Source organism: Apteryx mantelli, chromosome 8 (assembly GCF_036417845.1).
Source record: "Apteryx mantelli isolate bAptMan1 chromosome 8, bAptMan1.hap1, whole genome shotgun sequence".
Classification (NCBI taxonomy): Eukaryota; Metazoa; Chordata; class Aves; order Apterygiformes; family Apterygidae; genus Apteryx; species Apteryx mantelli.
In genome coordinates, this window is record NC_089985.1 from 29,868,180 (window position 1) to 29,881,207 (window position 13,028).

Below are 13,028 nucleotides of genomic sequence, written 5' to 3' on the forward strand. Positions count from 1 at the left end.
ATAGATGTATGCAGGCTGCATCCCATATTACAGGAGGTTTCTCATTAGTGCTGAAAGGTGCTGGACCAGAAGCCTTGCTCAGTGTCCAAGGGTGAGCCTGTGTCATCTTCAAATTCTTCAACAGAGGAAAGGGGAGTTGCAGAGGCAGCTGGGTGCCTCCTGCTGGTGGGTCTGGCAGGACAGCTCCTGTGGGTCTTTCATGCCAGCACTGCATTGTCCAGCCAAAAGTTCCTCCTGCTTTACAGCTTTGGGGTGAAGAGACTAACACAAAAAATCTTTGCAATCTAAGCAATGAGAGATAGCTGTGAAAAGAACTGGCCATCTGAGCTAAATGTATAAGCCAGATCCTGATTAAGTTTCATCCAGAGCAACTCCAGGAAGCTGTTGATGAAAAAGCTGGTTTTCCAGCTGGACCCACCTGCTGGTACAGGGGTCTTCAGCTGCCACCACAAGCAAGCAGCTCTAGGCATTGCTGGCAGTAAGTATGCAGCTACAGGAGAATCTTTGGCACTGTATAGAGATCACAGCAGATTTTACAAGTTAGGAAAACTTCACAGATTAAACCTGGTATAGGCATGAGTGTCTGAATCATTGCCCCATTTGACTGAGATCTTGATACAAATCCCAGAGAAGCATCCAGGCTCACTTCTGGGCTCATCTGACAGCTCTGCCATGGTCTCCACTACAAGGAGACACCAACACCAAGACACCAACAAGACAAAGACAAGCTTATATGGGAAGGAAGTAAGGAGACAAACAAGGTCTTTGAGAGGGGAATCTGCTCCCCTACAAAACATTCCTCTCTTTGCAGACAGCTCAGCAAACTGCTGCTCTTGATGCTCAGCGGAGCTTGAACACCCTTTCTCTCAAAGCACCCAGATTTTTTTGGTCTGAGTACCCAAGCATGGCAGTGGTGGTGCAAGGCAATGCAAATCCAGAGGTCTTTCCCTCACTCCCAGATATGAAAAAGTGCAGTTTGTCAAGCAGCAAAAGGCACAAAAGAGAATCAGAAAATCACATAAGCTCAGACTTATTGAACTGCTCAGGTTCTCTATGGATCCAACCCAAATGACCAAATGAAGGAGAAATGACTCAATATCTGCACCAGGTATGGACTTCTGCTAAAAGGAATATAAAAAGATCGACTATCACTAAAACTACACAAATTCTAGTCAAATAATTAAGGATTAACCAATGCTATCCGCTACAACCCTAAACTTTCCTCCTGTGGACTGGGAAGGTTTTGTCAAACACAAATTTAACCAGCAGTGACGCTCCAAACATTTAATCAGAGATTAACAATGCGATAACACAGTGTCCCTATCACAGGAGAGGGTAAACAAGATAAACAGTTCTCATCTGCTGGGAGACGTGGCAAAGCTCCCGCTGATGCTGGCCTGGTGCAGCCCCCCATGCTGGGATGAAGCTGGAGGCCCTTGCCAGGCTGCCCCACACCCCCCAGGCAGGCTGTGGGACTCGGGAAGCTCATCTTGGCACTGCTGCTGGGAGGGCCTGGGCCCCAACAAACCATTGCAAGCAGAAGTGGGGGTTAAATCACACTTTAATCACATCCCAGAGTGACCCCAGAACGACAACACAGTGGGGCACAGAGCCGGGCCATGCCCAGCACCGCAGGGCAGTGGGGCCAGTGCCCGAGACCCCACAGGGAGTGCCGGAGCAGGCACCCTGAGCCTCGTCCTCCCATCCTGCCAGGCTGCCTGGGCCTCAATGAGCACCGTCTCATTCATCTTCAGCATTCGAGCAAGGCCGGGAGAGAAGCAGTGGGTCTGGTGCTCCCCAGTGCAAGCACAGCTCCACTGGAGTCACACTGGGAGGCTGCAGGGGCCTGGCAGCCCTTGCTGGCTGTGCCACTGCGGGCCTGGGGGCCTTTGCTTTCTCTCCCTGTTCCCAGCTGATCCCTTCTCATTGCTCTTCTCCACTCCTTTCTTCCTGCCACCAACTTAGGCCATGGGGCCAATATCCAAGGGAAGGTGGAAAAGGGAGAAAGGAGATGGAGATTTTGGGAGTGGAGAGGGGACAGGGCAGGGGCTGGAGACCCTGCAGTGGAGGTGGTTGGCATGTGCCCTCAGACAGAGAGGTGTGACTCCCTTTCTTCCTCCTCTTGCAGCTGCTCACTCGGCTGAATGTAGTTGTCCTCAATGAAGCCATCGTCGTCCTCAGTGTGCAAGCCGGCTGCACCAGGCATGGGGTGGCTCTCGCTGTCTCCCCGGCCTGAGGTGTCCCTGTCCCAGCTGGTGCCTTCCTCCATGTGGCTGCCTCCAATCGAGCTGGTGTCGGGCAGTGGCCGGTGGCGGTAGCTAGCAAAGTTCTTGTGGAAGAGCTTGCACTTGGCAGCCAGTGCAACCAGGATGGAGATGCTGATGGCTGCCACCAGGAAGCCCACCAGGTATGGCCAGCTCCTTCCCCCCTTTCCTGCAGGTGGTGTGGTGGCTGCAGCACAGGAAAGGCATGTCAGGGTGTTGTGTGTCGGCCATTGTGTGCCAGGGCATCATGTGTCAGGGCACTGCATGTCAGGGCATCATGTGCCCCTCACATTGTCAAGGGGGGACTGGGAGCAACAGCCCCCTGAGTGCACTTGGCAGACCCACCACTGTGCCTCTATGCAAAGACTTCTGGCACTCATTGCAAGCTTAACTGTGAGAATAAATGCTGAGAAGCTGTTTAAGAACAGCTTTTCAGAAGTATTGTAGCTGTTGCTGTTTTACTCCAATATGGCTCCATAAAGCAGTTACTGCTAGGTGAGCCAGGGTGCAAGTCTGCAGCACATCAAGTCCTTCTCAGTAGCTTGCCATGTGCACGCCTGCCTTAGGCAGCAAACCCTGGATTGCTTTCACTAAGAGCAACATAAATGCTCTTCACCAAGAGCTAGCACCACATAACTGAACTGGAGAGAGTGTGTGTACACTGAGGAGAAAACTGCTAGGCAGCTGTTTGATACTGGTGCCCATCAGCATGGAGTGTGTGCCTGGTGCGGCTGTATGACTCCTGCTACATCTTCTGCTGACCCGCACAGAGTGTGGCCAACCAGCAAACACCTCCAGGTGACAGCCATCCTCCCTGCCAAACCATTGCTCCATGGGTGGCCTGGGCAGTGCAGGTCCCTGGGCCTGCAGGGGAGCAGCAGGGATTTACGCCTGCAGTAGGGACATGCCTGTGGGGGTGACCAAGTAAAGGAGGGCACTAGTCAATACTGAAGCCTCCATAGCTGTACAACTTACTGTTGTTCTGGGTTGTTGTGATCAGCGGCAGTGTCATGTTGTCAGCCCGAGGAAACCGCTGCTTTTTCTTGCAGCCCAGGTCCTGGAAATCCAGAGCTGTAATGTCCTGCCCCCACAGCTCTGGAGGCGATGCGCAGGTGACCTGCACAGCTGGGAGATACACAGCCTAAGGTGGGACAAGGGGGTCTTCATCCTCTCCCTCCCCAGTTCAGAGAAAGCACTCTCTACTTGTTCCTTGTCTGATAGGAAGCAGAGCAGAGTGCTCCTGGTGCTGCCCTCCCACCTAGCCAGCCCTCAGCACACTGTAATGCACAACAAAAGAAAAAAATCCCCGACCAAGGAACTATCAGCAACAAGCAGAACTGCAAGTGTGTGACTGTGATTAGGTGGCTTTTTACTGGAAAGTACCAAATTCATGGATACTGATATGAACCGCACTCTCACAGGGTTACCTGTGTCATTCCTAGAAATCTTTGCTATTGTGTGTAACTGCAAGTAAAGAACTGACACTTTACACTTCAATTTGCTGTCTCTCAAGAGGGACATGAGAAATCCCTAGAGACTAGCCTCAGAACCTGCAAAGGGGTTGGAACAAAAGGATCAAACATGACTCCTATATCTAGGGTTCCTCCTAACCAAAATGTCCCTGACGCCTGTTCCCCACCCCCATCCTCTCACCTTTTCTATGCTGGAGCCACTTCTGCAAAGGATATGCGGTGCAGTCACAGACCCAGGGGTTCCCTTCAAGCTGGACGTGTGGGACTGCCTCCATCAGCTGCAGGACTAAAGTGTCCATAGAGATCAGTGCGTTGTTCTGCAGGTCCAGGTGGAAAAGAGCCTCAAGGGGCAAGAAGAGAGAGACCTCTAGCTCTTGGAGATTGTTGTTTTTTAGGAGCAGTGTGTGCAAGTTTACTAAGCCCTTGAAAGCTTCTGTGTGGAGGTAGGAGATGCTGCAGCTGCTCACATCCAGCAAGCGTAGTGCACTGAGGTTGGAGAAGATTGCTGGATACAATGTGAACAAAGCATTGCTAGAGAGATTTAGGGAGTGCAGGGAAGGGAAATGCATCAAAAGTGTCCCATGACTGGGCATGACCAAGGAGTTGAAGGAGAGGTCCAAACTGGTGATGTTTCTTGGAAGGGAACTTGGAGCGTACAGAAGGTTCTTCCCATTGCAGTTGGCCCGCCCCTGGAAAAAAGGGTCGCTGTCTGAGATGAATTCTCTGTACTATGCAGGATCTCCAGACTGAGATTCTCCAGAAGTTCAAATGTCTTAATTATTTACCCTTTGCAGAGTTTAAAGAAGGAATGACACAGAGAAGTGTAAAAGCGCATGAGCTGCCAGTCTGGTGTGGGTCAGGATAAATGGAGAAAGATGAGCATAGAGCGGGACAACCCAGGACAGAAACAGACTGAAGAAATAAAGGAGAAATGCAGTGAACTGGAGGAGGAAACCTGGATAGATGTGGTGAATGTGAAGGGTGAACCAGGGACCCTCTCAAAGCCCCTTTCTGGTCTGCCTCTGGGACTCTGCAAAGGAGGTCGCTGCTGGATTGAGAGGACTCACTTGTAATAAGGGCTGCTGCATCTGCCATGCTTGTGCGACTGCCCAGCAGTGTTGTGCCTGCAGGGGTCTGTTATGTGCAAATCTGTCTGTCTGTCTTTGTCAGAGCTTTCATCTGCCCCCCTTTGCCACAGCTGAATACCTTCCTCTTAGCACCAATAGCAGCCGTGTCCTAAGTGAATTTAACACAATCTGGCATATATCCTTGTGGAAGCCATACTCTGGAGAAAGGGTTATTTGTTGGGAAGGGCTTGGAGGATAAAAGGGGAGATCAAATTGTAAGAGTTGCTCCCAGTGGAGAAGTCCCCTCAAAAAGGCAATTTTGTAGGATCCTTCAAAAAGGTTCTGGATTGGGTTTAGGTGGCCTCTTCTAGAAAGCAGCTAGCCAGGCTCCTTACTCCCATGTCTCATCCCATGCTCCCAGAGGGGCACAGCCTGCAGCAGCTCACCAAGCAAAACCTGGTCTTGCTGAGCCATCAGTTGCATTGAAAATTAAGAAAAGCTGAGAAGCGGAAGAGAGAAGAGACTTTGTGCCACTTTGTGCAGGCCGTTTACCATGACAGGGTTGCAGAGAGTGGCCTGGCTGGGCTGTGAGAGGTTTCCCCTTCCAGGCACATCACTTGGGTCCTGCTGGTTCAGCCCAAGCCACTCCTCTGCTCACCGGTGGTTTCTAGTTTGCTAGCCACGTGGTAGCAGGAATGGTTGACCGACAGCAAAATAGTATCCAGCACAGTCACAACACCTCACTGATCTTTCTAAGGGGTCTTGTATATGTTCAGGAGAAACAGGGACTCTGCTGGGACTTACAATGCAGACCCTGGAGAGGAGGAACAGTTATCTCTTCTGCTTGCACATGCAGTGCAAGATTTATGAGGCTATGATTCCCATGATGACATATCCCAACATATCAACCCTCCACCCCCACCCCACTCTGAGTCACTCTTGCAGTGAACCCTGCTCTTTTTCACTTGTTCTTAGCACTGTTTCCGGCTTCCCTACCTCCTGAACATTTGCAACCCATGTCAAGAGCTGCTCCCTCAGGACATGTACAGGAATGTTGCATTCACAGCTTCCAGCCCTTTGCATGTTTCTGAAGATACACTGAGAATGGCAGCAACTTAATACACGCTGGCTGTGTCTATACTAGTAAATAAAATAGACCAGAGACCATTCTCTGTCCCAAAAGACCAGTAGTGCATGGCTGTGCATGGATCCATCCAAACAGATGAAATTTTTGACCCCCCAAAACAGGGTGGCCATTTAACAGGTAGCACTGTAACAGTTTGAATAATCATGGGACATTGCTCGATGTCATATATTGGCTCTGACCTTCCTATTAGTAGTAACATATCCAGTGGTGCTGTGCTGGAAGTTTGCTGCGGTCCTTAGACCCAAATTCCCAGGTCTGGCTACTTTCTAGCTAGCAGTCATTTCCATTACCTTGCCAATCACATGATCATCTCTCCTTTCATCCTCTGTTCAGCCTGGCTTTCCTACCGGGCCTTGCTCACTAAAGAAAGTGATAAACCTGGGCTGCTGAGGGCTGGGGAGTAGTGAGGCTCAGCCATGGTGGCCCCGCACAGGACCTGTCCCAAGCTCGAACGTCCACATGTGCCAGGGTGGGGGAAGCTGGGAAAACAATCTCCCCATTAAAACCTTTCCAGGGCATATCTGAGAGCTCAGTGGCAAGTGCAGTGCTACAACACCTCCTGCACACGACAGCCTTCTCCTGTCTCTTTCCCACTCCTGCCTGCTGCAGTCAAACTGCTGACTCCTGCTGTCACTCCAAGGCCTCCTGGCACATTCCGCCTTCTCCCTTTTTTCCCCTCACGATGGTTTACAGCTATATTTCCTTTTCCTGGTTAAGTGCTTACTGATCCTGACCCCCAGGGTCGTCCTGACCCTGGCTTCTGCCGCAGAATCACTGGATATGTGAGAAGGGGCTGACGGGCCCCCAATATTCAGGCCATGGCACAATTATGGCAAAATTAGGCCAGGCCTAATTTTCTTCACCAGATTTTGGCAGCAAGCACCCCAGGGACATGCCTCGCTGCTGCTTTTGGTGCAGCACCCACTGCTGGTGGGCAGGTTACTGGCAGCAGCATTGGGGTTGCTGAAAGGTTCCTGGAGTAGGAGATGGAGCAGGAGGAACCACCTCCATGCCTGGTGTCCACTGACACAGATCTCCGGATAACTCTGCTTTCTCGCGGCAGGGGGTTCGTTTCACTGGATCATGTCCCAAGCTATACAGAAAGGGAGCTGCACACTGGGGGCTGCTGCCCGCGGGAGCAGGGCGCTGTGGCTCTGCTGCCTGGCGCTGGTGGCACTGGTGCCTGGGGCTGCCCTGCCTGAACCCAGCCGCTCCCGTGTGCCGCAGAGCCTCCTTTGCCCCCTACCTGGCTGTTGATGCTGCATGGGTGTCCCGTCACGGCCGCCCAGGTCCAGAGGAGGCTGCAGACACCGAGGACGCAGGCAGGAGCCATTGGGCTCCAGGAAGCTGCACGGTGGAAAAACAGGTTGCAGGGGCGGGCGGGGAAGTCGGCGGAGCCGGCCGCGCGGGGGAGATCCCTGCCTCCAGCCGCAGCGTGGCCACCTCCGCCGCTCCCGGCACGCAGCCACGGCCAAGACGCACCCAACACCCGGCGGCGCCGGCTGCGGCCTGCGGCGAAAGGGGCCGGCGAGGCGCCGTGTCGCGTTGCGCGCACCGCAGGGTCTGCTGCCAGCACGGCCGTGGCGCGGGCCGGCTGGGCCGGCTCAGCCTCTCTGGGCGCCCCGTCGCCCCGCACGCCCACGGCGGCGCCTCGCCGGCCTCCCTCCGCCACGGAGGCCTGGCGCCGAGGCCCGGCCGCCACGCACACTGCCCCGTGGCCCTGCCCGCCCCGCGGCCTCTGCGCCGCAGGGCCCCGGCCTCGCCGGGAGGGAGCCGCCGCGCACCTGGGAGCCGAGCCTGGCTGCCGCCGTGCTGCCTCGCGGGGCCGCGCGCGGAGGCCAGCGCTGCGGGGGGAAAGGTGCCGGTGCCGGTTACACATTAACCGCCTCCGCTCCCCGCTGCCGCCCAGCCCGGCGAGGCGCGCGCCAGGCCCCGCGGCTGCTGCAGGGCCGCACGCGCCGGCCCTGCAGGGCAGGAGGTGGCCACAGCGGGTTTTGCTGGCCGGAGCAGGGCTCCGCGTCCCCAGGTGCCGGCTGGCCCCTCGGCAGCGCCCCGCCGTGCCCCCACTCCGCTCCGGCGCCGCAGGTCTCCCCGCGAGGCTCAGCCCAAGGAGCAGGGGCTGAGATTGCAGGCAAGGGACTGATAGGGAAATAAGAGTTTCATTGTGTTTCAGGCCGAAAGGTGTTTAAAAAATGCAGCAAGCTGGCAGGTCCCTGCACCGGGCCGTGGCTCAGGAGAGTTGGCTTTCTGGCACGGGTGAGTCACTAATAAAAGTGTTATTTCTCGGAGCAGCTTCCAGGGCTCCCACGGAGATCCTAGGGGATTGGGGACCCCCCAGCCCCCAGCACCACCAGCCCAGAGCCACCACAAACCAGGCAACAGTCCCATGGAGTCAGTGAAATTCAGAGAAATTATTTCAAGGAAACATCTGGGCTCCGGGAGCACACGTTGCTGGTGCACGACTTGGCTGGATGTGCTCCCATGCCCGGGCTTGCTGGGGGCGGAGGAGAGGGCGAGAGCTGAAGGAGGCCGGGGCTGGCCAGGTCCCACGTGTCCAGCATGGGGTGGCTGTGCGCTGCTGGGCGGGAAGTTGGGGCCAGTGCTGAAGGATGCCGGGGCCGGTCTCGCACCATCAGGACCCTAGCAAGAGCCTCCTGGCACCACAAATCCCACGGCAGAGGCAGGAGTGCTGGATGCACACGCAGCAGCCCCGGGTGCTGCAGGGGCCGCCCAGGCACCGGAGGGTGCTGGCAGCGTCCTGCTCCCGGGTTGCTGGAGTGCTCCTCCTCCCCAGCAGTGGCAGGAAGCTGCCTGCTAACAACAAATCTTCGTTTCTGCAGTTTCCAGCCCGGTGGTGGCTGGGGCAGGGAGGCCCCACTTCCCCCTGGCTGTCAAGGGGCTCCTCCACGGCTGCAGGTCTCCACCCTTTCCTCGGGGAAAGTGTTTCCCAGCTCGTCCTCGTTTCTGCAAAAGTGCGACAAATGCAAACACAGACAGATGCCCTGCCTGCCCCTGCCCCTGCTGGCCTTCTCCGTCCTGTTCCTGAAACGCTCTGCCAAGGCAGCTGGGCGGGCTGGGGATGCCGGGTCTGCAGAGCAGATGCCTGCCCATGATGTGCCGGCAAGTGGCCAGCTCGTCTCGATGCATTCCTGCTCCAGAGCTGCTCCTAGCCTGGCGACTGCAGCCTTCAGCACCGTGTTGCAGGGCCTTCCCTGGCCTGTGTCCCAGAGACCTGCACGAGCCTAAGGTGACAGGAGAGATTGCTGTTAATCCTCAGCAGCAGCCTCCCCAAGGGCATGTTTCTGTATGTATCTGTGGATCTGGTTCCTTTGTATGAGACTGGCACCATGAACATAAAACTAAACAAATGGCCAGAAAAGTATGACCAGAAAATGTTGCTGAGGCATCCTGTAGGTGAGTTAGCAGGGTGTTTGCATTTCCTCTCAGGAAATGTATCAGGGCATTATGGTTTCTGGCATGTGATACCTTGAATTAGAATGTGTAAATGACACCAAAAAAGAAGTATTTTTGTCACTAATGCTTTTAATTCATCATGATTCAGCAAAAAAAAGTTTTGGTCTGTTAATTCTGCAGAAAAAGCATTCAGGTGTGAGATTCGTGCTTTGGGTTGAGTAAATGGAGCTTTCCATATTAGTGGAGAGGAGAGCAAGTGTGGTGGGCTGCTTCAGTTGAGCATAGCTAACCCAGGCTCACTGGTTTCTTTTCTGGAGGAATATCAGGTTAAATTAGAGCTGTGGGAGCCTGACTGAGTCTCCCCATGGACCCCAAGAGAAGTTTTCTACCCCACCTCTGACCCGAGGGATTTGCACAAATAGAAACCTCTTATCTAGGTGTTTCTGGAAGAAAAGCAACAGGACAAATCAGGCTATGTCTGATCCCTTGATGTATCCCTTAGATTTTCTGGACATCACCTGGTAAGGACAACTGATGGCTAAATGGATCCAATTCCCCAAAAGATCAAAGCAATGCCCTGGTTCCATTTCCTGCAGTAAATGACAGTCATGCTTTGCTCTTTGGATGAACATACTGCAAGGCCCACATTTGCAAAGCCTTTCCATAAAGCTTGTTTGTGCTATGTAGAAAATCCCTTCATCAAAATGATTTTTCATGTTGGACGAGACTTTACAATACACATCATAAATGATTGTTTTATTAGTACTGCTTCATTGTCAAGTGATTGCAGAATGTGAGCTTGCTCTCTCATTATTTATCTAGCTGCGATACGTGTAAGTACAAGATAGCACAATGGTAATTATAGTACCAAGTATGACTGACCTCTACAGTCAGTGAACAATGGGATGGGGGAAAGAAGCCATTTATATATGTATTCATGTATCTATCCACCTTCCTGCAGCTGTACTGAATGTATGGATGAGTCCCTGACCCAAAGAACTTGCAAATGAGTTTTGGATTTCATAGGCAAACAAAGACATGGCAGTTCACAGGAATGCGGAGGGACAGGAGAATACAGGTTATAAGAAGAACAGGTTTCGGTTGCCCAGCCTGTGCGTATCCATCTCAGTGACATCCTCACCTCTGGAAACACACTGATTATTTAAATGACAGTTGAGCCTCAAATGCTCTGTGGATCCCCAAAGACGGAGCTCCTTGCCTACACATGCCCACCCAAGTAATTCAACCAGAAAAGCAACGTGACTAGTTTTCCAGACAAATGTGGCCAGCTACAATCCAGTGTCCATCTTTTTTGGAGTCTCTTCATCTCTTCCATCTTGGCCTGGCTGCAGTGTTTGTGTTCATGGGAGTGTGTGGGAGCAGTCTGCGCCAGGGCGAAGAGTCAGCAATGGTGTGGCAGAATCCCTGTCTGCTCTAATCACTCCACACTCTTCAGGGGCACTGTACGTCCCCAGAGTGCACTGTAAATAGTCGGAAACAATGAATGGATTTCCCTTTCCTGTCCATGTGTTCTTTAGATTTTCGACCGGATACTGCATGGGCTCTGGACACACCAAAACATAAGGCTTGTTCCCCAGCAGTCCTGGTTTTCACATGGGAACACTTCAGGGCACTGTTTGTGAAACAGCGTGAAGTTAAGTAGATGAAGATCATGGTGATTTCCCCAGGAATGCCTTAATATGTCAGGTTAACCCCAGGCACACAAAGCTCTTTGAGGTCACCCTTGTCTCACTGGAGAGCCCAATACAATCTGGGAAGGCACACATGTCCACACAGCAGCATAGCAGGCCTGCAGGCCTTGTTGAACAGCAGCTGCGTGTGTGCTTGCATGTGGTGGACTGTGCATAGCGTGCAATGAGCTGGGGACCACGTCGCAGCAGAGCATACACATGCACCAGGATGCTGCCTGTGGGCCTCGGAGGTTCCCAAGTATAGCCCAAGGACAGACCATCTGTGAAATGGAAAAGGGAGAGACAGGCTGGAAAGAAGTCAAGGAAAGCGGGGCTTTCTGCTGCTTTCAGCTTCCTCCCAGACATGTTTACTGCAGTGCAGAGGTTTTTGTTCTCCGTGGGCAGCTCCCACCCTCCCGTTCAGGCTTTGTCTAATGCGGTGAATGCTCTAGTTTTCACTCAGCCACTTTCAAACCAGACAGCTGCCCTGCAGACGGCCTCTGCAGATAGAGCAGCTTTGTATCTCTTCCCTGTGTTATTCCAGACACCACTTTTGGGCATGATTTGGCTGATTCATCCATCGGGGGAAGCCACTGGTGCAATGGGGCTTGTGCCCCTGTGCAAACTCCCACAGGTGTGGACCCAGCCCAGGGCAAGTCCAGAGCTGGGTAATTTTCTGCTCCTGGTGTGCACTGCTGCCCCAACCCCTTCCCCACACCTCTCTCCAGGAGGCCAAGGTCCTGCATGCTCTTGGGGGCATAGACGGAGCTGTGTGTCCCATGTGCAATGTGCCTTTCCCTGCTGGTCAGTCTGGATGCTTAGATTGCTCAGGTGCCCCCAGGAGGTCCCTTGAAAGGAGGCTCAGGGGAAGAGAATGCTGCAAGGAGTCCATTACCCAGATTTCTCCAAAACAGCTATTGAATAGGCCTCAGCGGGATCCCTCTTCACTCCCTGTAGATCCTGACAGAGCTGCAAGGGTGAGGTGCACCACCCTGAGCTCACGAGCTGGCCCCTCCCCTTCCTATCAGCAGTGTTCCTGAGCTGCGTGGCATGGTGGGACCTCGCTGGGGTTGGTGGAGGCTTGTGTATCTGCCATATACATTGTGCTGGCAAAATCTGATATGGTGGGAGCTCTGTGCAGTCACGTGGAAATGTGGGAGAAGGTGGCAAGGGAAGGGCATGGACAGGAGCAGTGTTAGGAGTTTCTTGTACCACTTGGTAACATTTCTACTAGTGATGGGAACGTGGCAGAGAGGGGCTTGTCCCTTCACCTAGGAAGGCAGCAGTCAGGAATGAGTTGGGACCTAGAGCAATTTTTAAGCCTCTCAGAGAAGCTCCAGCACATTCAGGACTGCCATCATCAGGGTGTCCTCAGCACCACTGGCCTCTTCCCTGTACTGCAGGAGCTGGGAGACAGTGTCACTCTCTTGTTAAAGGCCCAGCCCTGGTGAAGCTTTCTTTCTTCAGGGCTTGTGAACAGAAAATTTTCACTGACTCCAGTTGAGTTCGAGCACTGAAAACTTCAGTCCAGGACATGAATCTACAGCCATGCAGAGAGTCTCTGGATAGAGCTATAGACTGAATCCCCTGAGCCTTCATGGTCAAGCCTGCCTCTGTACCAGCTCTAAATTGCCATGCCAGTCAACATGCTTTATGAACTACTGACAGATGGCCTCTGCAACCTTGCTGCTGTGAGGAGTCTTTTCCTGATCTTCAGCCACTTGTAGCTCATCTCTGGACCTTTTTCCAGTTCCTCAGGCTCCATTCTAAATCAGTGCTGAAGTGCCACACTGCCGGTGCTAGTTTGTGTGGGCTCTGGGCCCCTTCCTGTATCATCCAGGCGTATTTGTGTCTTGGCAGCCTGGCTCGTAGCAGGAGGAGGCCAAGGCTTCAGGGGCTCTCTGGATGGGCAGTGTTATGAAACAGGTAAGGACTGAGCATCTCTGCCTGCCACTCTCCAGGCAATAGGCTCT

The 13,028-nt window shown here is 53.5% G+C and overlaps 1 protein-coding gene across 1 annotated transcript; it reads right to left on the reverse strand.

The window, feature by feature from the left end:
• Positions 1–1,116: 1,116 nt before the first annotated feature.
• C8H1orf210 (chromosome 8 C1orf210 homolog) lies at positions 1,117–7,525 on the reverse strand. Its single transcript, XM_067300469.1, has 5 exons — positions 7,433–7,525; positions 7,197–7,297; positions 3,918–4,425; positions 3,240–3,389; positions 1,117–2,451 (listed from the first exon to the last, which is right to left on the reverse strand). Exons 2-5 carry the CDS (start codon positions 7,281–7,283, stop codon positions 2,087–2,089), a joined length of 1,110 nt encoding a protein of 369 aa, XP_067156570.1. The 5' UTR covers positions 7,284–7,297; positions 7,433–7,525; the 3' UTR covers positions 1,117–2,086.
• Between the last annotated feature and the right edge of the window lie 5,503 nt (positions 7,526–13,028).

Coding starts and splice junctions, on each gene's coding strand:
- C8H1orf210 (XM_067300469.1), bottom strand. CDS start 7,283: ATGGCTCCTGCCTGCGTCCTCGGTGTCTGCAGCCTCCTCTGGACCTGG. Junction 3,390..3,917: donor GTGGCTCCAGCATAGAAAAG/GTGAGAGGATGG, acceptor TGTATCTCCCAG/CTGTGCAGGTCACCTGCGCA. Junction 2,452..3,239: donor CACAACAACCCAGAACAACA/GTAAGTTGTACA, acceptor CCTGTGCTGCAG/CCACCACACCACCTGCAGGA.